Here is a 25,158-nt window from a genome sequence, read left to right as displayed (position 1 = left end):
TTGACATTATGTATGCAATGCGACAGATGCGCTATTTAATTTTTTTTTTTTTTAAATTGGATTCTTAGTAGCCTGTCCTGTTAATATTAATGAAGCAAGATTCTGTTTGCAAATCCTCTTGGGAGGGCTGGGACCTGCTGTTAAGAGCACCATGGGGAGCATTTAAAAGTTTCAAAGACTGCTTCATGCTCCATCAATACCCAAGCCCATGTTCTCAAGTGGACATAGTCAATTATGGACAGTTTCCGGTTTGTGAATAATATAATTCCCTATTTAAGAAGTTTCTCATCGATGGTTTGACCTCACAAGTGCTCTCTAAAGTGGTGATATATTTCATTGAAATTCCAGGGGATGTCCTTTTTATGTCCTCCCTCCTTCCGAATCACAAGCAGTCGTGTGTTGCAAAGACATTTCTAACTCAAAAATCAGTCTTTATGTGACTAGGTGCTTTGCCCCTTAGGATTTAGAAGTTGCAAACGTGCTTTGTGTTATAAAATAGCTTAAGATATCAGACCCAAATTGGATCATTATTTCAACAACTGCGCAGATTTCTTTAAGCCAATGGTTTTTAATATTTTGAGTTTTGTAGATACACTGACTCATTACTGGAAGTTAGGAACCCTCGCCTAAGTAATTTCTATGATTTGAACATCAGACAAACAGACAAATTATTAAGTATTTCATTTAATTCACACTAAATGTTAATTGTAATGGGAAGTTTGGAGTATTTCAAACTGTAGTTTTATTTCTAAATGATGAAGCAGTATGATAGACTCCAGCATATCATGTTGTCTTTTTTGCCCCTAATGCATACTCTACTGTTGTCAGTGCATGCCAGTGCTGCTTCAAGTGAGGGAACCCATCTTCCACACGAGATTCCTTTTTCTCCCAAAAATCAAGATGAGGACTCCAAGTGAGTTTTTAACTTCCCATTTCAAATCGCTTCACATTTAAACAGTGTTTTAAAACTTTCAGTTTTCAATTTTGTTTTTTGTGTATATGTACTTTATTAATCTGCTAATACTATTTCATTTTCTAAATAGCCCCGGGATCTCGAGAATTGGCCTAGAATCCGTTGATAACCCTATTGGGAACAGTTGCCTTCATTCATTTGGCCACACTTGGGCTTGATCAAATAGTCAAAATTAAATAAAAGAAATACATTAAAAAAGACAAATTGTGTGCCCAAGTTTATCAGTTACAATCAGGGACTTTGAGCCCTTTCAGATATTATTGAAAATCTACAGCCCATGTTTACAAATAGAGATATTCCAACACACACTAGTCACAACATGAAAATAACCATCAATAATTGTAAACGTCTTCATCACAACACATACTAAATTGCTTAAGAAGAGCACAGCCGTGTCTATTCTTCGCGAGAAATCTAAATTGTATGCATATTTCACACAACTTCACTTACACACAAACAACAGGCTGGCTCAGAGAAATGGACGAGTTCTAACCTATTATTCACATATAAATCACACAAAGTATTTCCTAACTGAACCAATGTAATAAATCACACAATCAAGGCCACTAAGGGGTATGAAAGAGATAAGAAAGACTTAAAATTCTTGATTAACTACTTATGATTTACTGTTCTTGGCAGACTAGTGTCAACCTGCTTCATAAAAATGTTTCGACTTCCAGACATTATTTGAAAGCTTTATCAGCATGCCCTTTTTGAAACCATTCGCTAATGAAAAATCCCTCGATTAAATCAGTTCTTCCAATTACTGCTGCGTTTTAGTAATAGTTGATTTTTTATGGGTTTGAAGCAAAAGATCTCAGGCTGCCTTCACTGGGTCCAAGCAGCTCTTCCAGTAGAAACTATGGATATAAATGTAAAAGGCTTCTATTTGGTGTTGGAAGAAATCAATGAATACTCGTTATTAGAATTAGTGGGTGAGATTCAGGAAAAACGTAGTATGCATAGATGCAGAGTTATTTGTTTTTCTGCAATTCCCCAACATTCACAGTAGTACGGCTGACAAGCTGCACCAGGTGCAGATGTCCAGTCATAATTCTTGGGAATGTCATGTGACAAGTCCCATGGGATCCTATTTCCTGTGCTGAATTCTGCATACCGAGGAATTCTGCACACGGGAATAGCGCCTCTTGTGTAAAATCACATTTACTTTTCTCAACAGAAAACATTTTCCCCACAGGGAAAGCTCTTTAAATGCACCCCCAAAAGTCTGACGATGTTCCATTATACTTCTAATCTTATAGCTGGAGTAAACATATGACCGTTTCCAGTCTGAGAAGGGGTTATATTGGAGTAAGGAAATGTTCACATACATACGTGTTTTACTTTTAATTTTTTGATGCACTCACTCGAAACTAGGTCCTCACAAGGATAGTGTTTGGTTCTGACAAGTTTAACCTATGATCTCAGGACTGATCCAGTCCCCACAGCATTGGTTGTACATGTCCACACACACAGTAATAGCACCGTATCTAAATGTGAATAAATAATTTCAATACACATTTTGGCCCAATGTATCAGTTTGGATAATAACCTTTTATCTTTTAAACGATTATGTTGTTGTAGCCCTTCTGCCCCACCCACCCCGAAAAAAGCATTTTCTATTAACTGTTTTTTTTTTTTTAACAGCAACATTCACCAAGCATTTCTCTTAGGAACATAAATGCACTTCATTGAGCTCTCAAGAGACAGACCTCAAGAAAGAGATATTAGTTTGCAATGGCTTCATCTTACCATTAGTGGGCGTCTGGGTTGCACTGTTCAATATCAGGTGGTTATAGTTCTGTTGCTGGTCACCTGCAAATCATACAAATAATTCACTATGAGAAATCACTTTATATCAACATACTGATATATTATTAGCACAACCTATGTTCATTTGTTTTATCACGTTATAGACGGATGAACGGAAAAAGGAATCTAAGTTAGGGTCTTAAATGAGTAAGGTCATACTTGACAATAAAAAAAGCATATCAATCAAATTTAGATAAGGCTGCTTTCTGCCAAACATGTCAAAACCCTTGGAAAAGAGCCTGTGAACGCCCATTATATGGTACATTATACAGAAGAATTTCAATATGCTGAAGTGTCAGGGTTCTATTGTGTTGAGGTGAAGTAAGGAGATGGTTTTGTTGGGCATTGGCTCTATTAACTCGCTGCTGGAAATAATTCTACATCCACCGATGTAGCTTGAGGGTGGTGTAGTAAGAGCACCTCAGCATCTCGTGCCCACAAGAACGAGAACAGCAACTAATTGGTGCCCTCACAACCTTTCAGACTCAGTGCCACTGCTCCTGCTGCACTATTGATAACTACGACCTCGGAAGACATCTGCAAACCAAGAATACTTAGATGATTAAGCAGAAGAGCTCATTTTAGGGATATCCCTTGGACACATGCTGTTTTGGGAAAGAAAGCCTTTGCTGGGGAGAATACATATCTTACTAGGTCTTCTAACAATCAAACACGACCGTTCTGTTTCCCAGCCCATAGTCTTAACATTATGGGGGTCATTCTGACCCTGGCGGCCGGTGGCCGCCAGGGCCACCGACCACGGGAGCACCGCCAACAGGCTGGCGGTGCTCCCACGAGCATTCTGACCGCGGCGGTTCAGCCGCGGTCAGAAGCGGCAAGTCGGCGGGCTCCCGCCGACTTACCGCTGCTCGGGGGAATCCTTCATGGCGGCGGAGCGCGCTCCGCCGCCATGAGGATTCTGACAGCCCCTACCGCCATCCTGTTCATGGCGGGAAACCCGCCATGAACAGGATGGCGGTAGGGGGTGCCGCGGGGCCCCTGGGGGCCCCTGCCGTGCCCATGCCAATGACATGGGCACGGCAGGGGCCCCCGTAAGAGGGCCCCGCAAAGTATTTCAGTGTCTGCCTTGCAGACACTGAAATACGCGACGGGTGCAACTGCACCCGTCGCACCCCTGCAACTACGCCGGCTCAATTCTGAGCCGCCGTCCTCGTTGCAGGGGCATTTCCTCTGGGCCGGCGGGCGCTCTTTTGGAGAGCGCCCGCCGGCCCAGAGGAAATGTCTGAATGGCCGCCGCGGTCTTTTGACCGCGGTGCGGTCATTTGGCGGCGGTACTATGGCGGACGGCCTCCGCCGTCCGCCATAGTCAGAATCACCCCCTATATATTGTAACCTAACATGTCAGAAAACGGTGTCACATTTTCTGGGCAGGTCAATTCTCGTATCTGCTGTATTGAAATGCGGGTGAACACATGTTAAAAAGGAAACTGTCATTTCAGAAACAACAGAGAAATATATATTTTTTCAATTTCGTTCAATTGTTATTTGCGTGAAAAAAATGTTTTTCCAATAAAAGGTTTACTTTTTGTGTGAAGGTATATAGCATGGTACTTTACAAAGTTGCTTATGTTACTATATTTTCATATACACAAGTTAAAAAGAAAGGGACTTAACTAAAACTCATTCATTTACACTTGTGAGTCTATCCTAGTTCTTCGGCTGCAAAGAGACTGTATCAAGTAATATATGAAACAGTAAAGTAGTCAGACAACGACGAACTAGATGATACAGTCCATAATACTCTATGGTGACAATAAAGTAGAATTGATCTTTGCACAGTGGTAATAAATGTGTGTTTGTCAAAATATTTGATTAAAATAACATGCTTTATTGGGCCACATTTATTTTTACTGGCAATGCATAAATTACGTAAGCAACCAGAGGAGAATGTTCAGAGATTGTCTGCCAATCAAACGCTCCCCTTGTGGGACATAGCTCCTATTTTAAGTTCACTAATGGAGCGCTCCGTCAAAAAGACCTTGAAGGAGGTGACATGGTCCAAAGGTTTTATAATGGATCGTGAGTCGTGCCTCTCTAAAAGAAGCCTTGCTAAATTAATTAAGTCAGTGACTCCTAAAGTGGCTCAGTCTTACCTGACATGGAATCTCCCCCATGGGGTGAGGTGTTTCTTTATCTTGATCTGACTAGATACAGTGCCACCTAGGGAACTAACCTCTAAATGGGATGGCACCACTAACACCTGTGACTTGTGCCAATAGGGGGGGGGTGCAGAATTTCAAGCATATAATATTAATCTGCCGAGCCCTAGCGGCCCGGTGGAAAACATGGTTGACACCTCTCTATTTCCGGCTATTATTCGATCTGCTGGGAAGGCTTTAGACTCCTTCTTTAATCCCCCTAAAGAAATGTTCTGTATTAGGACTTTTATATTTGTTCAACCTTTTCTAAAGTTAAATTGATTCCTTTTGGTCAGGTAGTACCATGTGGACCATGGTGGAAACAACACATTGTGGTAATTGTAGGTGCATTGCAGAAGACCCGATTAAGTAACTAAGGAGGAGGAGTCTTCCAACGGCCTAAGAGATTATACCTTTGTCCTGTATACATGTGTTGATTGGTCAGAAGATGGGAGGGAGGTAGTTGATCACTGGTCTCCCTTGGTGGGGATCCATATCACTTGATTTTGTCCAGCTTATGGAGGATACATTTATGCTATGTTTGGAGAAGGTAATATGACTGACTACTGGAAGGGTATGTTTTCTTTGCACATAGAATGTCAGATTGTAATGTGTGAAGTATATTGTAAGGAAAGGGAGGGGTGAAGTTAATTTTAATCTTTTATATAATTTAGAAGATGAAATGGCAAGGTCTGATTTTGTTTCTTCAGGAACTGTATTATATCATTTTACTGTTATGTACTATTTATACATGTGGACCTCTTTGAAGTTCCAAATCCTAATAATAAATAACTGAATTGTGAATTGAGCGTTTTGTCAACATCCTACTCTTCTACCATGCCTTGCCCACAAAGGCCAGCAATTAACCCTTTGTTCAAGGTGCCTGTGCTGGTTGTCCTCTGGGAGATGCAATAGCTATTTTCAGACGCTGCTCTCATTTTCAGCCTGTGCGGGTCCCTCTCCTCCTTTGTCAAATTGGAAAGGTAAGCCCTAACAACATCAAAGATGTAGAAAAATAAACAAACTGACATGTTTGTTATTTTTTTCTACGGCATTTGGGCTTACATTTCCTCTTTGAGAAAAAAAAGGTAAGAGGCAGGCAGGGAGTGAAGGTGAGGGTATCCTCTAATGAAAGTTGCAGCATTCAAAGAAGCTCTAGCACTAGCACCTTAGAGTAAAGGTGAGTTCTAAATTTCACTACTCAGAGGTGAGAGGCGGCATTAATAGCCTTAACACCATTACCTGCATGGCAATAATAGCTGTAAAGTACCAACTCTTCATTATTGAAACTCACCTGCAGCCCATAATTGCAGGCGAAGGAAATTATGCTTAATTAGTTGAGAGAACTAACATTTTGTTAAGATATCTTGGGGTAGCCATTTTGACCATCAATTCAGTACAAAAGGCTTTGTGAAATTTTACTAAACATATGATATCAATTATGTGTATCGTCGTTAAAGGAGTAGGACATTGTTACAAAGTCAGATCTTAAAAGTAATTAATAGATGAAAAAATGCACAATGAGATTTTAAATGCTTTATGTCCAGAGTAGATGGCCTAGAAATATTTAAAACCTTGTGCGGTCATCTAATCATGAGCTCTAACTGTAGGAAAGTTCTATTTGCCTTTGTATTTTAAGGTACTAGTTGTCCACATGAATTACCATAATTGACATACCTTTTCAAATGCTATAGTAGTAGCTTTGAAGTAAGATCAGAAAAGCCTATCTTATTCTGAAAAACATATGTTATAAAAAAAAATCATATTACAGTTTGTTTCAATTAAAACAGCAGTGCATGACCTCTTGAGCCAGTCATTTCTGACTACAGACCAACACTAAGACTACTCAGTCTTAAGATCGGTGCTTTGGCTTTCATTATGCTAATGAGGCTACCAGATTTGGGCAGCAGCAACACTTGAATTGGTGGGAACTGAGTTCAATCCCACACCATGTAACAACTGTCGACTTAATCCTTTTCTGGCCAGCCTGCAGCACCTCATCTCTGCCCAAGACCCCAGCAAACTCAAAAAATAAATACTAATCTCCCTGCTCCCCTACCCAGACAAAGTACTTGAGAAAGTCAACAACCAACGGCACACTGAATACTTGGAACTAAACCACCTCCTCGACACCTCACAATCAGTATTTTGGGCCAACCACAGCACAGAGACTGCACTGACTACCGCGACTGATGACATCGGGACACTCCTCGACAATGAAGAAATGGTTGCCCTGATCCTCCTTCGACTTCTCTGCCACGTTCGATACACTCTCCCACCACACTCTCCTTGAAGGAGTCCACAACATTGAGATTCAGCAAAATTCCCTCAATTGGATCACCTCTTCCCTTTCTGGTTAAACGCAGAGCATCCACCTGCCTCCCTTCACCTCCGCACCCAAGAATATCACATTGGTGTACCCCAAGGGTCATTCCTCATCCCCATTCTGTTTAACGTCTACATGACCCCCCTCCCAGGCATCGTCAGATCCCACGGACTCAATATAATCTCCTACGTCAAAAACACTCAACTGATCCTCTCGCTCACTGAGGACCCCCACAACGCCAAAACCAACTTCTGCCACGCCATGATCAATGTAGCAAAACGGATAAGAGACAGTTACCTCAAACTAAACTCCAGTAAAGCCGATGTCCTGAACTTCAGGAAGGCATCTCTTCATAGGAGCTGGTGTCCAGCAAAACTCAGACCAACACCCACTCCAACAGACTACACATGCAACCTCATCATCATCCTCGACAGCCAACTGTCCATTAAATGACAAGTCAATTCAATCACTTTCTCCTGTTTCCACGTCCTATGTATGTTCCACCAAATCTTCAAATAAAATCCCAATCAACACCAAAAAGACTGCCACTCATGTCCTTGTCACCAGCCGCCTTGACTATGACAAAACTCTCTATGCCAGAATTTCCACCCAGCTCCTCAAAAGACTCCAGATAATACAGAACACCATAGCCAGACTCATCCTTCACCTCCCCAAGTGGACTAGTATCACCCCTTACCTCAGAATCCTCAACTGGCAACCGATCCAGAAGAGATGCCAGTTCAAGATCCTCATGCTTGCTTTTGAATGTCTACAAAACCAAGGACCTTCCTACAACAACCATCGACTAAACTTCTACTTCCCCACAAGACACCTGCACTTTGCCTTGCTCACTCTTGCACTCACCCCCAGCATCCATCACAACTGCAGCAGGAGCCGCTCCTTCTCTTACATCGCAGTCAAGACTTGGCACAACCTGCCCGTCCACCTCTGAACAACACCCTCCCTGGCAGACTTCAGAAGGAAACTCCATACCTGGCTTTTCAACTGAGACATGGAACCCCCAGCACCCAGATATCCGTAGGGGAGATATTGCTGTGCAATACAAATTCTGGCTGATTGAAAACAGAAAAACATCATGTTGTGTCTTTTTTTTAAAAACATTGTGTTCTTAGTAAATGCAATATAGAAAAATATATGTTATGTGCTTTACATAAAGACACATCCATTCGTATGAGAAGTGGTGTCATCTTTAAGATCATGGCATTAAACCACTTCAGTTGAGCCTTAAGATTTGTGCATGTATGAAATATATGTACCTTTGCATCTCCACTAGATATGTACCTCTTGCACACCTATGTAATTGCTCTAGTCAAAACTATACTCCAAACCAAAGCAGGACTGATCATAGAAGCTGTGAAATCAAACCACAAGACTCTAAATCAGGACGTCTAGAGCCTAAATCCCAAATAATGGAATCACATTCTGCAACACTAAGACAGATCTCGAAACTTCTACCATTCAGAATAGACCTGAAGAGGGACATATTATTTTCACCACTTTGGTGGGTTCTCTTGTTGCTACAATTGCTACATTTTGTTAACCAATAAGCAATTTGCTAGCCTCACCACAAGTTTCATACCATACAATGAGACAACTTCATAATTTTGTCCGAAACATCTTGATCGTTGAAGGATATATTTACCATTATGCAAAGAGTAGGTTGCTATTGCAGCAGGCTCGACTTTTTGACCGAATTCTGCTACTAATTAAATGATTCGGAGCATGTTCTCCGGGATAACAGCTTGGCAATTTTCTTTAATTTGTAAAATAGGTACTTTTTTAAATGAGCTGCACACACTTCATACCGGACAAAACATTGAAGTTGGAATTTCCCCAGACAGTTGTGCCCCAACTGGTGACCACATAATGTAGCACAAATGAAAGAAAATGTGATGAACCACTATTGCGAAATGGCTTCAAAGTAATCTGAATTCTCTGCGATAGTTATAAAGGAACATTATACAGCTGTAATAAATTCCCAAACACTTAATTGTTGCTATTTGCCAGTCAGTGGGTAACAAGGGAACTACTGAGAGCTGGAATGATATTTGACAAAACTATATTTCAGACATATATACTACACAACACGAAGCCTAGCACAGTTCTGAGATCTAAGGTAGAAGGTACGTTGTTGATCCAAGACATGGGACAAATCACTTTCAGTCCAACTAACAAAGGTACTTACTCATACAAATGAAGCCTGGGTTTGAAATGCAAGCATTAACGAAGACAAACAGCCTGTCCTTGATTCACAGGATCATTAAACCGGATTTTGCCATTGTAAATGAGATTTACTCAAACTAGAACTCTGACACTATTTGAGAATTTACATAAGAACTAATAGACTCAAAGGGGCAGGTTGTGGGCATTCTAGCGTAGATTTACCTATAAAGAAATTCATAAATTTATGGGTATTCACAAACTTTCTGCCAGTGATTTCTTACCCCATAAATGGCTTGAGGTTTAAGTTTGCTAAAGCAAGGAGAAAGGGCCAGATGTTCTAAATCATTTGGCTATTGTAAACACTGTAGTTTCCAACATCTCTGTATACACTAGGACTGCTCCAATTTAGGAGAGAGTTGGAGACTTACCTCTTTAAAGAACAGTACATACGAATCTATTACCCATTTTTAAACCAGCTCGATCTCCTCTTACGCATTGATGCTATGGTTGTCTTTTGCCATATACAGTGCTCGCTGTCTTTTGGCTATGTTTGCATTATAAAAATAACATATACATATATATAAACAATTCATGCCACATGAATAGGTTTGGCATATGTTGAAGATATACATAGGATGACTTTTCCCTAATGAAATGCAAAAATGACTTTACATATTTTTGTCTCAAAAGATGTACCATTTAAGAAGACCACTATCGTTCATTAAATGGTGCATACAATTTAAGAAATATGAAACACTTCCACAACCAAGTTCCTTTATTACTCTATAGGCTCCTGTGAAATTCAACCTCTGATTCTATTCCTTGATGTCACAGACAGCTTGTTCATTGAGGAACATTTCAGAGATGCTCAGGAAATCATATATTGTTGTATGCCTTACATGCCTCAGAACCTCTTAGAATGTGACAAAAGGGTCAACACCAGTCACGGCTCGCGGGGTCGGGGGCAGGGCGATGCGCAGGAAGGTGGGGAGCTCATGGGGAAGAGGGGGAATTAATAAAATATATATTAAAAAAAGAACACCTACCTCCTCCGTCGCGCCGCAGCACTCCTTTCCCTCATGGTCACTGCAGGCACAGGCTCCCAGCCTGCCCTGTGCCAATCCTGACCTGCTCAGAGTAGCGTCACGATTGGCTGGGAGCGCCCAGCCAGGGCACTCCCAGGCAGACTGGGAGCCTGTGCAGGCTCTCACCAGCCCAGCAACACAGTTGTCGGGCTGGAGACAGCCTATTGTGCATGTGTGTTTGGCCGGCCCACGACGGCCAGCCAAACACAAATGCGCTCTGAGGGGAGTTCACTGTGCACTCCCCTCATTGCTTGAGACCCTAATGCCCCACCCCTTTCGCAAGGAAAGGATTATAAACATGGTTTATTATCCTTTTCTTGGGAAAGAAATTGCAGGGGTTGCGGAGGAGCCGCCATTGGTCAACACATTTAGGTTACTTCATCTAAACCGCAGGATAGATGGTTCATTGAGTTGAATGTTCCGTATTGTAACAAATCAGAGATTGGCAAGTCCTGCCTAGCCTTCCATCTTCCTGAATGAAGGTCGGTAAACTGAGCACCATAAACTGGGAAATAGTAATATCTGGTATTTACAGCACTTAGAAACTGCAGAAGTCTGGTGTGAAGCACTATTGTACAAACAAGTTATTGTATAAGGCTGCCCACTGATGTAAGGGCTTGGAGCAGACACCGGTGTGTCTCGACCTTCATCCTTCTTAGGTCATTCATCATTGCTTACAGCACTTTAAAATAGAAAGAGCTACAATATCAAGGACTGAGACAGCTGATTATGATGTTATTTCTCTCTTGTTTGTCGCAGTGTTGTGTAATGTAAAGATCTACAATCTGGTCCTGGTAGTAGCAGTTCACCTTATGAAAGACAGTAACGTGGCATTTACCTGAAGCGAGAGCAAGTGCGCTCCATAGAGCCTGCTCCTGCTCTCAGAAGGGGAGACTGGATCCCTCAACCGCAAATTGCCAGAACAAGTATTTGATTATATATTCTGCAGTTGCCTTTCCTTGCAGCCAAATCACAGAGTATGAAGAATTTCTTTGTCACATTTCTTTAATACCAAATACTGGAAAGCAATAAGACGTGCCCACTAATCACACTGTTATCTACCAGGCTGCCAGGCTGGCCGTCTTTGACCGATGTGCTTTACTTTCAGTGAATCGCCCCTCCAGGCAATGGCATACAAATTTACAGTGTTGTCTTTCCTCTCTGGCTGCAAAGGGGGCACCTTCAAACTGCATTTAGTAGAATCAACAATGGAGGACTTTTTGCGCTTCACTAAAAGATGTTATCTCATTTATGGTCGGGTCCGGCAGAGAAACACACGCACCTGTTTTTCCATCTGTAAAAGGATATTCCACAGATATCCCACCTCTTCTACATCCTCCGATAGAGTACCTATTATGAAAGATTGACCACTACATGTGCCCATCAGTGAGAGTACAAATATGACCTTCTATTCCAGCAACAAGAAAGCCTGATTACACACTGTCTGATTATTTGTGTACAGAGAAGAGTTTACAGTTTTAGGAGACAGGACCGCGGGAAAACAAAAACGAGATGGAGGAAGCAATAACATATTGTTTGAGTAATTCACATTCATTCGCGCTTTTCTGCAGCACTTGTACCGCACCTGCCTCCCACCCAGCTCAAATCCAGTACATTATGTCTTCAGGTAAGAGGTTCCGAATTACAGTAATCTTCCTAGAGTTCGTGAATTACGGGTAAATGTTGAAGTAACCACAGCTCTCCAGAGCTTGCAAAGAGCTCCAAGTGTTCCCTTAAACATTATAAGCTTTTTTTTTAAAGTTTTACATAATGGTATTGGTAAGAGACACTGTTAGAAATGGGGTTTTTGGTTGGCAGTCAGGTTGCCCTCTGTCCAAGCAAGAACCCTCACTCTAGTCAGGGTAAGTCACACACAATCAAAAATCAGCCTGTGCTCACCCTCCGGTAGCTTGGCACGAGCAGTCAGGCTTAACTTAGAAGGCAATGTGTAAAGCATTTGTGCAATAAATCATACAACACCATAGCATAACACCACAAAAATACACCACACAGTGTTTAGAAAAATATATAATATTTATCTGGGTATCTTCAGGTCAAAACGATCAAAGTTGCAATACGAATTTGTAAAGATATCACTGAAAAGTGATAGAGAGTGTCTTAAGTGTTTAGAAAGTAAACAAAGTCTCTTTCAAACACAAAGTACCTGGTTTCTGGTGGAAAATCTCCTCAGAAGGCCACAGGAGAAGAGGTGCGTGGAAAACTGGTGTGTGCGTCGATTTCTCCTCAGCACACACGGACTTGCGTCGTTATTTTCCACGCGGGGAAGTCGGTGTCGTTTTCCGGCGCGTGGACAGTCTCTTTCTGTGGATCGCGGGGATTACCAGATGTCCCGGGTCTGTGCGTGGATTCTCCTGCTTATTTTCCGGCTGCGCGTCGTTCTGCGGGGCTGCGCGTCGAAGTTTCGATCTCACGGTAGGCGTCGCGTCGATTTCTCCTTGGAAGTCGGGCGGCGTTGTCCTTGCGAGGCCGTGCGTCGGAATTTTGGTCTCACGGCAGGTGTCGCGTCGATTTCTCCTTGGAAGTCGGGCGGCGTTGTCCTTGCGAGGCCGTGCGTCAAAGTTTCGCGCTCACGGTAGGCGTCGTGTCGATTTCTCCTGGAAAGTTGGGCGGCTTTGTCCTTGCGAGGTTGTGCGTCGAAGTCTCGATCGTCCCGAGGGCGTCGCATCGATCAGCGTCGGTGTGCGGCGTTTTTCTCGCCGCGAAACAAGCTGTGCGTCGAAATTTTCGGCGCACGGAGCGTCCAAGTGAAAGGAAGAAGTCTTTTTGGTCCTGAGACTTCAAGGAACAGGAGGCAAGCTCTATCCAAGCCCTTGGAGAGCACTTTCACAGCCAGACAAGAGTTCAGCAAGGCAGCAGGGCAACAGCAAGACAGCAGTCCTTTGTAGACAGCAGACAGGTGAGTCCTTTGAGCAGCCAGGCAGTTCTTCTTGGCAGGATGTAGTTTCTGGTTCAGGTTTCTTCTCCAGCAAGTGTCTGATGAGGTAGGGCAGAGGCCCTGTTTTATACTAAGTTGTGCCTTTGAAGTGGGGGTGACTTCAAAGAGTCTCTAAGAAATGCACCAAGCCCCCTTTCAGCTCAATCCTGTCTGCCAGAGTCCCAGTAGGGGGTGTGGCAGTCCTTTGTGTGAGGGCAGGCCCTCCACCCTCCCAGCCCAGGAAGACCCATTCAAAATGCAGATGTATGCAAGTGAGGCTGAGTACCCTGTGTTTGGGGTGTGTCTGAGTGAATGCACAAGGAGCTGTCAACTAAACCTAGCCAGACGTGGATTGAAGGGCACAACAAGATTTTAGTGCAAAGAAATGCTCACTTTCTAAAAGTGGCATTTCTAGAATAGTAATATTAAATCCGACTTCACCATTCAGCAGGATTTTATGTTACCATTCTGGCCATACTAAATATGACCTTCCTGCTCCTTTCAGATCAGCAGCTGCCACTTCAACAATGTATGAGAGCAGCCCCAATGTTAGCCTATGAAGGGAGCAGGCCTCACAGTAGTGTGAAAACGAATTTAGGAGTTTTACACTACCAGGACATATAACCACACAAGTACATGTCCTGCCTTTTACCCACACAGCACCCTGCTCTAGGGGTTACCTAGGGCACACATTAGGGGTGACTTATGTATAGAAAAAGGGGAGTTCTAGGCTTGGCAAATACCTTTAAATGCCAAGTCGAAGTGGCAGTGAAACTGCACACACAGGCCTTGCAATGGCAGGCCTGAGACAAGGTTAAGGGGCTACTGAGGTGGGTGGCACAACCAGTGCTGCAGGCCCACTAGTAGCATTTGATCTACCTGCCCTAGGCACATGTAGTGCACTCTACCAGGGACTTACAAGTAAATTAAATAGTCAATCATGGATAAACCAATCAGTAGTACAATTTACACAGAGAGCATATGCACTTTAGCACTGGTTAGCAGTGGAAAAGTGCCCAGAGGTCAAAAACCAACAACAACAGGTCAGGAAAAATAGGAGGAAGGAGGCAAAAAGTTTGGGGATGTCCCTGTCAAAAAGCCAGGTCCAACATGACCCCCTACCAGCCTATAGCCAGGGGAGAACAATCACTATCCTGATGTACTTCCCTGTTTGAGGCGACAGAACAAGGACCCAGGCCCACAACAGCAGGGGCATGCTCCAGTTCTTCGCCTTCCTGACTCCAATTGGATCACTCTGTCCATACTCTCAGGGCCCACTGAGCCAACCCATGGGGAACCTTTCTCCTTACCTGCGGATCCCATATGTGCAGCACCTAACCTTACTTTGCTCACAGATGTATCCCAGGAGTAGGATAGTACCACCATGACCAACACAGTGGTGTTGCCCACTCTACCCCCGGGGTGTGACACTTGTCCCCTCCCCGGGGATAACTCTGTCCACCCGGACAGCAAGCCACAGTGATTACTGACAGCTGCCAGGGATGAGAGCCAGGCCCCAGGCCTCTCAAAGCTCTCCAACCACTGTGGCTGTGGAGAGTGGGGGGCGGTAGCCCCAGGTGCTGGGCACCCTTTAACCACTCTCCCTTCCACCAGGTCAGGGATGACAGCCTGAACCTGGTCCTCCCCTCTGGGGCTCTGTACCCTCCCTCCTGGAGCGGTACCCCCAGAGTCCAACATGGTCAGGGTGCTTACAGAAGTCGCCCTGTACCATTCTTCCACCAGTGCAGGGCTGTTAACCTGCAACTGGCCCTCCAACCTAGGGCCTGTACCTTCCGGTTGGACTAGGGCCCGGGGTGAGGCTTCCCTCCCCCTGCCCTCTCTTCTGGGGTCCAGCACCCTCCAGCTAGGAGTGGCCTCCTCAGAAGACAACATGGTAGGGGCACTGTTATCAGTAGCCCCTCCCTCCAGGTCCGGGGGGACACCCTGAACCTGGTCTTCTAGCCCAGGGTCTGTACCCTTAGACTGGATCACTGCCTGGCAAACCAGGACTTCCTGGGGGGCACACCTACCCCCCACCAGGTCAGAGTTTAACCTCTGCACCTGACCATTCAACTCAGAGTCACCACCCTGAAGTTGAACAATTGCCTGGCACGCCAGGACTTCCTGGAGGGCACACTGACCCTCCACCAGGTCAGAGTTTAACCTCTGAACTTGGCCATTCAACTCAGAGTCACCACCCTGAAGTTGAACAATTGCCTGGCACGCCAGGACTTCCTGGAGGGCACACTGACCCTCCACCAGGTCAGAGTTTAACCTCTGAACCTGGTCATCCAACCCAGAGTCAACACCCTGAGGTTGGACACTTGCCTGGCACAGCAGGACTTCTTGGGAGGCACACCTACCTCCCACCAGGTCAGAGTTTAACCTCTGAACCTGGGTATCCAACCCAGAGTCACCACCCTGAGGTTGGCCAACTGCCTGGCACACCAGGACTTTCTGGGAGGCACGCCTACCTCCCACCAGGTCAGAGGTTAACCTCTGAACCTGGTTCTCCAACCCAGGGTCACCACCCTGAGGTTGAACAATTGCCTGGCATGCCAGGACTTTCTGGGGGGCACACCTACCCCCCACCAGGTCAGAGTTTAACCTCTGAACCTGGTTCTCCAACCCAGGGTCACCACCCTGAGGTTGGACCACTGCCTGGTAGGCCAGGACTTCCAGGGAGGCACACCTACCTCCCACCAGGTCAGAGTTTAACCGCTGAGCCTGGTTCCCCAACCCAGGGTCACCATCCTGAGGTTGGACAACTGCCTGGTACACCAGGGCTTTCTGGGGGGCACACCTACCCCCCACCAGGTCAGAGGTTAACCTCTGAACCTGGATATCCAACCCAGAGTCACCACCCTGAGGTTGAACCATTGCCTGGCAGGCCAGGACTTTCAGGGAGGCACACCTACCTCCCACCAGGTCAGAGTTTAACCTCTGAACCTGGCCATCCAACCCAGAGTCGACACCCTGAGGTTGGACAACTGCCTGGCACGCCAGGACTTTCTGGGGGGCACACCTACCCCCCACCAGGTCAGAGTTTAACCTCTGAACCTGACCATCCAACCCAGAGTCAACACCCTGAGGTTGGACAATTGCCTGGCACAGCAGGACTTCTTGGGAGCCACACCTACCTCCCACCCGGTCAGAGTTTGACCTCTTCACCTGGTAAGCCAACCCAGAGTCACCACCCTGAGGTTGAACCATTGCCTGGCATTCCAGGACTTTCTGGGGGGCACATCTACCCCCCACCAGGTCAAAGTTTAACCTCTGAACCCGGTTATCCAACCCAGAGTCACCACCCTGAGGTTGAATCTTTGCCTGGCATGCCAGGACTTCCTGGGGGGCACTCTCACCCCCCACAAGGGACACGCCGTCCCCAAGGGCCACACAAGAGTCTGGTTGGCGCAGGTCTCCCGACCTCTGCCCATCCGGCAGAGTCTGGGTTTCCCCCAAACCAGAAACGGTCTCACCTGGGTCATTCCTGGGGGGCTCTGCTCTCAGAGCTGACCCCTGACTTTCAAGATCCTCCACTGGGGTCTGCCACCCCCTCTCAACCCTATGTCTGGACTTCTGCACCCCCTCACTAGGAGTGGTACTGCCAGACACCAGAACTGTTGGGATGCTGTCTACAGTCATCCCCCCAAGTTCTTCTGACACTGCGGGGCTTCCCTCAAAAGGTGGCCCTACGGTACAGGTTAGGCTCTGAGACCTACCTGGGACACTACAATCCTCTCCCACCTCACTTGGTCGGGAATCACCTAGACCACTCCCTTCAGGAGCACCCCCAAATGCCTCTTCAGACTCTCTGGTACTCACCCAAAAGTCTGCCTCCACTGTAAGTTCCCTGGGGTCAGAGAACTCACACTCCACCTGGTGTTGGCGTAGCTCTGGAAAATAAGGACCAGACATATGCTCTCCAGAAATTACATCACTCTGCCCTTCACATGTATTAACCACAGTACCCTTCACCCAACCACCCAGTAACTCAGCCTTGGAAAAGCACTCTATGTCACCCTCTTGAGACTGGTGAGACAGTATCTGCCTGTCCCTGACACTCAACCCATACTCTTCTGGGATGTCTCTACACTCTATATCCAGGACGTCCACCAGGGGGGAACCCTTTTCTCTGTCACTCTCTGCTAGAGTCAGTAAAGTGTCCCTCCCCCCAGTAGGAATATGACTCCCTGTGCCAGTTCCCCAATCCTTCTCAGGGACCCTGTGCATAACGGGAACTACCTCATACTCTTGAACCACCTGGGGTGTGTCAACTCCCTTCTTCAAGTTGGGCACCAGATCTCTGGGCTTGTGCCCTTCTTCAGTAGTACTGGATGCAAGATTTTTGCTGCCACCATCTGAACTGGACTCAGCCCTTCCGGCCTCCAGTTTCAGCTCTTTACAGCTCAGCTCCTGAGCTGCAATCTTTTCTTCTTCCAGGGCTAAGAGACTTGTTGCCTCAGCCCTTTCAAGAAACTCATCTAGTTCTTCCACCCACCGCTCTCGAGCTCGGAGCCATTCTGCTCTCACTGGATCTCTTTCGTCATCTGAGTCGTCATCCTCCTCATTTGAGTAGTCCCCCTCCTCATCTGAGGGGTATTTAGTCATTTGGTTTTTTTCTGCCTCTCTCTCTGCCCAGACTACGTAGGCATGTAGCATTTCCATCTTAGTAGATTTCCTTGATACAGGAAGGCCCCATTTTCTGCAAAGCCTCCTTAAGTCAGCCTTAGTGAGGTGGTCAGTAGGCACAAAGAGTGAGTAGGTAAGCAATCTCATTGCTGACAAGGTCCTACCGGCAAAAACCAAAATCCAAAGTCCAAAATATCAATAGTATATCCAGGAGGACATCAGAGAACCAAAAGCAAAAAAAAAAAAAAAAAAAAGATGAAAGATCAAGTTGACCTTCAACTGTGGGTAGGTAGTGAAATACTTAGCTACTGTATGTCACTGCACAAACACAAGTCCTATCCTCACCGCTGATCACCAATGTTAGAAATGGGGTTTTTGGTTGGCAGTCAGGTTGCCCTCTGTCCAAGCAAGAACCCTCACTCTAGTCAGGGTAAGTCACACTCAATCAAAAATCAGCCTGTGCTCACCCTCCGGTAGCTTGGCACGAGCAGTCAGGCTTAACTTAGAAGGCAATGTGTAAAGCATTTGTGCAATAAATCATACAACACCATAGCATAACACCACAAAAATACACCACACAGTGTTTAGAAAAATATATAATATTTATCTGGGTATCTTCAGGTCAAAACGATCAAAGTTGCAATACGAATTTGTAAAGATATCACTGAAAAGTGATAGAGAGTGTCGTAAGTCTTTAGAAAGTAAACAAAGTCTCTTTCAAACACAAAGTACCTGGTTTCTGGTGGAAAATCTCCTCAGAAGGCCACAGGAGAAGAGGTGCGTGGAAAACTGGTGTGTGCGTCGATTTCTCCTCAGCACACACGGACTTGCGTCGTTATTTTCCACGCGGGGAAGTTGGCGTCATTTTCCGGCGCGTGGACAGTCTCTTTCTGTGGATCGCGGGGATTACCAGATGTCCCGGGTCTGTGCGTGGATTCTCCTGCTTATTTTCCGGCTGCGCGTCGTTCTGCGGGGCTGCGCGTCGAAGTTTCGATCTCACGGTAGGCGTCGCGTCGATTTCTCCTTGGAAGTCGGGCGGCGTTGTCCTTGCGAGGCCGTGCGTCGGAATTTTGGTCTCACGGAAGGCGTCGCGTCGATTTCTCCTTGGAAGTCGGGCGGCGTTGTCCTTGCGAGGCCGTGCGTCAAAGTTTCGCGCTCACGGTAGGCGTCGCGTCGATTTCTCCTGGAAAGTCGGGCGGCTTTGTCCTTGCGAGGTTGTGCGTCGAAGTCTCGATCGTCCCGAGGGCGTCGCGTTGATCAGCGTCGGTGTGCGGCGTTTTTCTCGCCGCGAAACAAGCTGTGCGTCGAAATTTTCGGCGCACGGAGCGTCCAAGTGAAAGGAAGAAGTCTTTTTGGTCCTGAGACTTCAAGGAACAGGAGGCAAGCTCTATCCAAGCCCTTGGAGAGCACTTTCACAGCCAGACAAGAGTTCAGCAAGGCAGCAGGGCAACAGCAAGACAGCAGTCCTTTGTAGAAAGCAGACAGGTGAGTCCTTTGAGCAGCCAGGCAGTTCTTCTTGGCAGGATGTAGTTTCTGGTTCAGGTTTCTTCTCCAGCAAGTGTCTGATGAGGTAGGGCAGAGGCCCTATTTTATACTAAGTTGTGCCTTTGAAGTGGGGGTGACTTCAAAGAGTCTCTAAGAAATGCACCAAGCCCCCTTTCAGCTCAATCCTGTCTGCCAGAGTCCCAGTAGGGGGTGTGGCAGTCCTTTGTGTGAGGGCAGGCCCTCCACCCTCCCAGCCCAGGAAGACCCATTCAAAATGCAGATGTATGCAAGTGAGGCTGAGTACCCTGTGTTTGGGGTGTGTCTGAGTGAATGCACAAGGAGCTGTCAACTAAACCTAGCCAGACGTGGATTGAAGGGCACAACAAGATTTTAGTGCAAAGAAATGCTCACTTTCTAAAAGTGGCATTTCTAGAATAGTAATATTAAATCCGACTTCACCATTCAGCAGGATTTTATATTACCATTCTGGCCATACTAAATATGACCTTCCTGCTCCTTTCAGATCAGCAGCTGCCACTTCAACAATGTATGAGAGCAGCCCCAATGTTAGCCTATGAAGGGAGCAGGCCTCACAGTAGTGTGAAAACGAATTTAGGAGTTTTACACTACCAGGACATATAACCACACAAGTACATGTCCTGCCTTTTACCCACACAGCACCCTGCTCTAGGGGTTACCTAGGGCACACATTAGGGGTGACTTATGTATAGAAAAAGGGGAGTTCTAGGCTTGGCAAATACCTTTAAATGCCAAGTCGAAGTGGCAGTGAAACTGCACACACAGGCCTTGCAATGGCAGGCCTGAGACAAGGTTAAGGGGCTACTGAGGTGGGTGGCACAACCAGTGCTGCAGGCCTACTAGTAGCATTTGATCTACCTGCCCTAGGCACATGTAGTGCACTCTACCAGGGACTTACAAGTAAATTAAATAGTCAATCATGGATAAACCAATCAGTAGTACAATTTACACAGAGAGCATATGCACTTTAGCACTGGTTAGCAGTGGAAAAGTGCCCAGAGGTCAAAAACCAACAACAACAGGTCAGGAAAAATAGGAGGAAGGAGGCAAAAAGTTTGGGGATGTCCCTGTCAAAAAGCCAGGTCCAACAGACACCATTCTGTATAACTAACCCGTGAACATCATTATGAAGCTGGATGGGGGAGCGCGATGGTCAGGCCTCTTACACTCAGTCTCACCTTCTGTACTGGTTCTTTACTGGTTGACGGGGACTGCATGTAAGGGTCCAGAATGGTCTCTATACCGACGTCGGGGCACAGGGTTAAAGTAGTATTTGGGGTCAGGACTGATTACATAAAATATGTTGCGCTGGTGAAGGCAATAGCACGGGTATCTTTGAGCAGTTTAGCTATTTATAGACTTGGAAAACAGTAATTTGGGAATCATCTGGTAACCTCAGCATCACTCAGATGACAGTTTCGCAGAGATTCTGCTGCCTCAATTAGGAAATCAAATCTGCCCCTCAATCCCTGATGAACTAACAATTCCCACCCAAATGTGATCTTCGCACATGACAAGACCACAGAACCTAATAATGCTGTGAAAACGTCTCCAGGCAAGGACTCGCGTGTAAATACTAATGCTGTATTTATTCACCTGTTGGTGGCGTTTTTAGTGACGACCCACTTAAATTTCACCTGATGAGGTCAGCTCGGGGTGTTCCGACTAGCCCAATGGATAAACATTTAAAAACGATAAACCTTTATTTTGGGTCGCATTGTCTAAGATAACCTTTTTAAAGTGAACATGATCGATCTTTAGGTGAGAGCAGTGAAGACGAGCGTGTCACAGTTTTTAATTGTCTCTTTTTTCTTTTTCATCTTCATCGGTGAGTGCAGTAGTTGTTATATATTATTGCGTGGAAACATTTCTAAGAACCTTTTCTGTATAGTACCGTAATTACGAACACCTATAGGGAAAAATGTAATTTCACAAAAAAGCTAGACATTTTTATTAATTTGCAACCCAGAGAGGCAAGTTCCGAAACTGTTGACAGTAATGTAGCAAAAAACACTCAAATTACTATAGCGCTGCATATTTTAACACGAAACTAATCCCCTCATTATATCTGACACTAAAAATATTAATAAGCGTTTAAGGTGACACATCTATACCATGTAAGCTATATGATAAGAATTAATGAGTCATCTGAGATGCAATTACATTTGGATAAAAATGACGAGCCGATCTGAAAGATGGTATGTAATATCTCTTCCAAATATGTGAAATGTTTTTGTACAACATGCCTCGAGGGGGGGTTTACTGACATGCTTTGTATGTATTACGTATTCTGAATTCATATACTTAGGAAGCTAAACGATAATTAGCGCATGAGGCACAGTATCTCTGATCATCAGTGTCAGATTTAAGTTATCCACAATGGCTGCCATATTTTTAGAGATGTCAAGCCTCAATAATTGCAGACTTGACTTATGTGATACCGGATTGATGTCTATATCCTTAGGGTTCAAGAGAAAAATCTCAGCTGATGAAGTCAACTCGGGGTGTTCCGACTAGCCCATTAAATAAATATTTAAAAATGATAAACCTTTTGGGTCGCATTGTCTAAGAATTACTTTTTGAAGTGAACATGTTTCGATCTTTAGAATAGGGCAGTGAAGACCGTGTCAGACGGGCCCAAGCCTAGGCAGGCGTGCATCTTACTCAGACCCAACTCTTGATAATTTGTGGTTGGGAAATTGTTCCAGATCTGATTTGCGAAAAGACGTTCACCACGTTCCTCACTTTTATTGGGTGTTTTACTTTTACCATTGCTATTGTCTCATTCGATGGGAGGGGTCTTATTCAAGATTTGACAAGGTAGTTTCACACTTAACCTACTTAATCCTCTGATAAAAAGTTTTGATATGTGTATGTGTTGAAGAGGCTCGCCAAAGGCATTTAACTCAATATGACAGGGATGGAACTGAGATGATGAACTGATTATTTGCTTTGCATTATTTTGATATTAGGCACCGCATTGTGTTCTACCTCTCAGCAGCATTTTCCACTTTCCACCGAACAATACTCCTTAACTGGTTTTATGATTCGCAGACAGACATGAGCAGTTTGCTCATCTAATTTTTCTCATCTCATAAGTACTAATGTAATCTCTACCTTTCTGCGATAACCAACATCTCTAACAGATTTTCTCAAGTCTAACGGCTGTGATCAATCACTTCCAGTGCTTCACGATCCTTCTGGTGAGCAATTTCTCATGGATGCCTCTGGCACTCAGCTGTACATTACAGTTTCTTATGAGTGTGCAAAAGCAAAGAAGGATGCTGAATATTTGTGTTAGATGCAAAGTTAGGTACATCAGAGCTGGCTCTGTTTGACTATACCCAGTACAGTTGTTCTGCTGCTTTGATCCAGAGACGTCAATTTGAATCCCTCTGAAGATAGATCACCATTTCTATCCCAACACATATGGGATCTAGCAGGCATCTCGAACACCAACATAAAGTCCCTCAGATGAACAAATATGTCTATGACTATGTTATTTGAGGACTAAAAGCAATGGATCTCATCTGTTTTGTGTTGGAGTGAAAGAAAGGGGTAAAGTCAAGACACTTCGCAGCATATTTACATGCCCCTAGCACCACCGGACCGTCACTTTTATCAATGCTCCGGTGGCACTGTGCACTGCGTCATATTTGCAAGGTGGCGCTAAACCACTTTTTGTTGCTTAACGCCACCTTGTAAATATAGGCCCCTCTGACACAGTTTTCTGTCAGAGAGGCATGCAATGGGTGTTGCTGTGGGCCTTCCACCGCAACACCCATTGCTTTTGATGCTGCCCCAGATTTACAAGGAATCATAAATCTGAGGTAGCGCCAAAAACTAACGCCACCCTAGGGGGGAGTTAGCATGGTACAATGAGGAGAAATACTTCTATTTCCCCTAGTTTTTGATTTTTCTATGTGTGCTGCAGAATGAACAAAAGGCCTTTAATGATTGTTTCTGTGCAGGAAGGTGTCCCTTTCTTCACATAAAGAATCATTCAATAATGACAATTTGCTATTTCTATGTGTGCTGCATTTTGCAGCAAACATAGAAGTGCCAAATTACCATTGTAGATTGTTTATGTGCAGGAAGTGACACCTTCCTGCACATCAAAAATAATTCCCTTCAACGCAGATACCCATGCACTATGGTGCAAGGATGCCTGAGTTGGTGCTGGCAGCTAAATTTAGCACCAGGGCTAGGGGAAACACAGCAGTGAGCCATACTTTTGTAAATATGGCACATCGATAAATTTCAGAACTGACGTATCGCTGCGCTGCCAGTTCTGGTGCAGCATTGTGCTGTACCAGTTCCATGTAAATATGCCCCTTTGCCCTATGCACATGGTTCTACATAAGCACGTGCTCAAATCCCTCCCACATCTGATAGTAACATTCCAGCCAGGTAGACCTCTACGGACTAGTAAACTCAGATTTCACCTAATTGTTTTGGGTCCCCAAAATGTCAGTGAGGTCTACTTTAGACGTTCCCTCCATCTCTTCATGAGGAAACAGATCTGGAGGAACTCAGGAAACAGCAGAAAGCTCACTATCCTGAAAGGTTTTTGATATTCACCCTTTTCATAATAGCTTATATTACACTTAGGTACAATGATTATCCTGTTGTTTTATACTTTGTCTATGTTTTTCATGAAACTACGACATGTGCATGGTGTAGTTATGTACTGTTCCTATGTAGACCTCTAGTTATAAATTGGATCAGACAAATATAAGAAATTGGTAAGCCTACATGTGAGTGCATGTCAATCATAAGTTCTCACGCTACTATTCTCAGCCATGGTACAAGTCATTTTTGCAGGAAGTTTTTAACTATGAGAGAACACCTACTTAGGGGCATAGTTCTCTGCACAGTGAGAAGAGAGGACTGAACCATCAAAAGAGAAGGGTCTCCAAGGACTTCTGCCTTCTTCCCTCGATATAGCCCAGCCACAATAGGTGAGCTGTGTCAACCCAGGCTGTACTTGCAGCAGAGTTTCCAGGTCAATTGAAATTATAAATTCTGTTGAAACACAGTAGTCCTATCTTATTTCCCCTGCAAATATCAACTGAACAACACTTAAAAAACTATGTGTGAAATTGTGAGGAGTGGTTGGGAATTATAAGGTGAATCAGGCCCGGAATCACTCTGTCCTGGTCAAGCTCGATCAGATATCCACAGTTGGCCCATTGTGCTTTTTGTCCTATTTTCACTAAAATCTTAAAAATTGCATATCTCCGGTTTAACTGGTTGGACTTTTGTCATTTGGATCTTGTTTTATTTATTAAAATAATTCTACTTTTCTAACTTAGTGTGGGATCACTTTTTGTGGTGTTTTTCACGTTATTACTGCTTGAAGTGCTGCACATTTTACACTTTCCTCTGAGTTAAGCCTGACTGCTCTGTGCCAAGCTAAAAGTGGGGTGAGCTAGGGTTAATTTATGGTTTGGTTGTGCCTCACCCTGACAAGGACTGTGGTTGCTGCTTGACCAGGGTTTAAAACCCAGTCAACCACCAACTCTATT

The 25,158-nt window shown here is 44.8% G+C and overlaps 1 protein-coding gene across 3 annotated transcripts in view; it reads right to left on the bottom strand.

Moving 5' to 3' along the window:
- The window catches only part of SHISA6 (shisa family member 6), a 1,352,839-nt gene that overhangs the window by 275,297 nt on the left and 1,052,384 nt on the right, over window positions 1-25,158 (bottom strand). For all 3 annotated transcript variants that reach the window (XM_069200366.1, XM_069200365.1, XM_069200367.1), the window contains exon 6: window positions 2,726-2,788. In XM_069200366.1, coding sequence (XP_069056467.1) covers window positions 2,726-2,788 — 63 coding nt within the window. The remainder of the gene's footprint in view (window positions 1-2,725; window positions 2,789-25,158) is intronic.

Source organism: Pleurodeles waltl, chromosome 7 (genome assembly GCF_031143425.1).
Source record: "Pleurodeles waltl isolate 20211129_DDA chromosome 7, aPleWal1.hap1.20221129, whole genome shotgun sequence".
Taxonomy (NCBI): Eukaryota; Metazoa; Chordata; class Amphibia; order Caudata; family Salamandridae; genus Pleurodeles; species Pleurodeles waltl.
The sequence above is the reverse complement of the archived record's forward strand: the minus strand, read 5'-3'. Positions and strand labels throughout refer to the sequence as shown.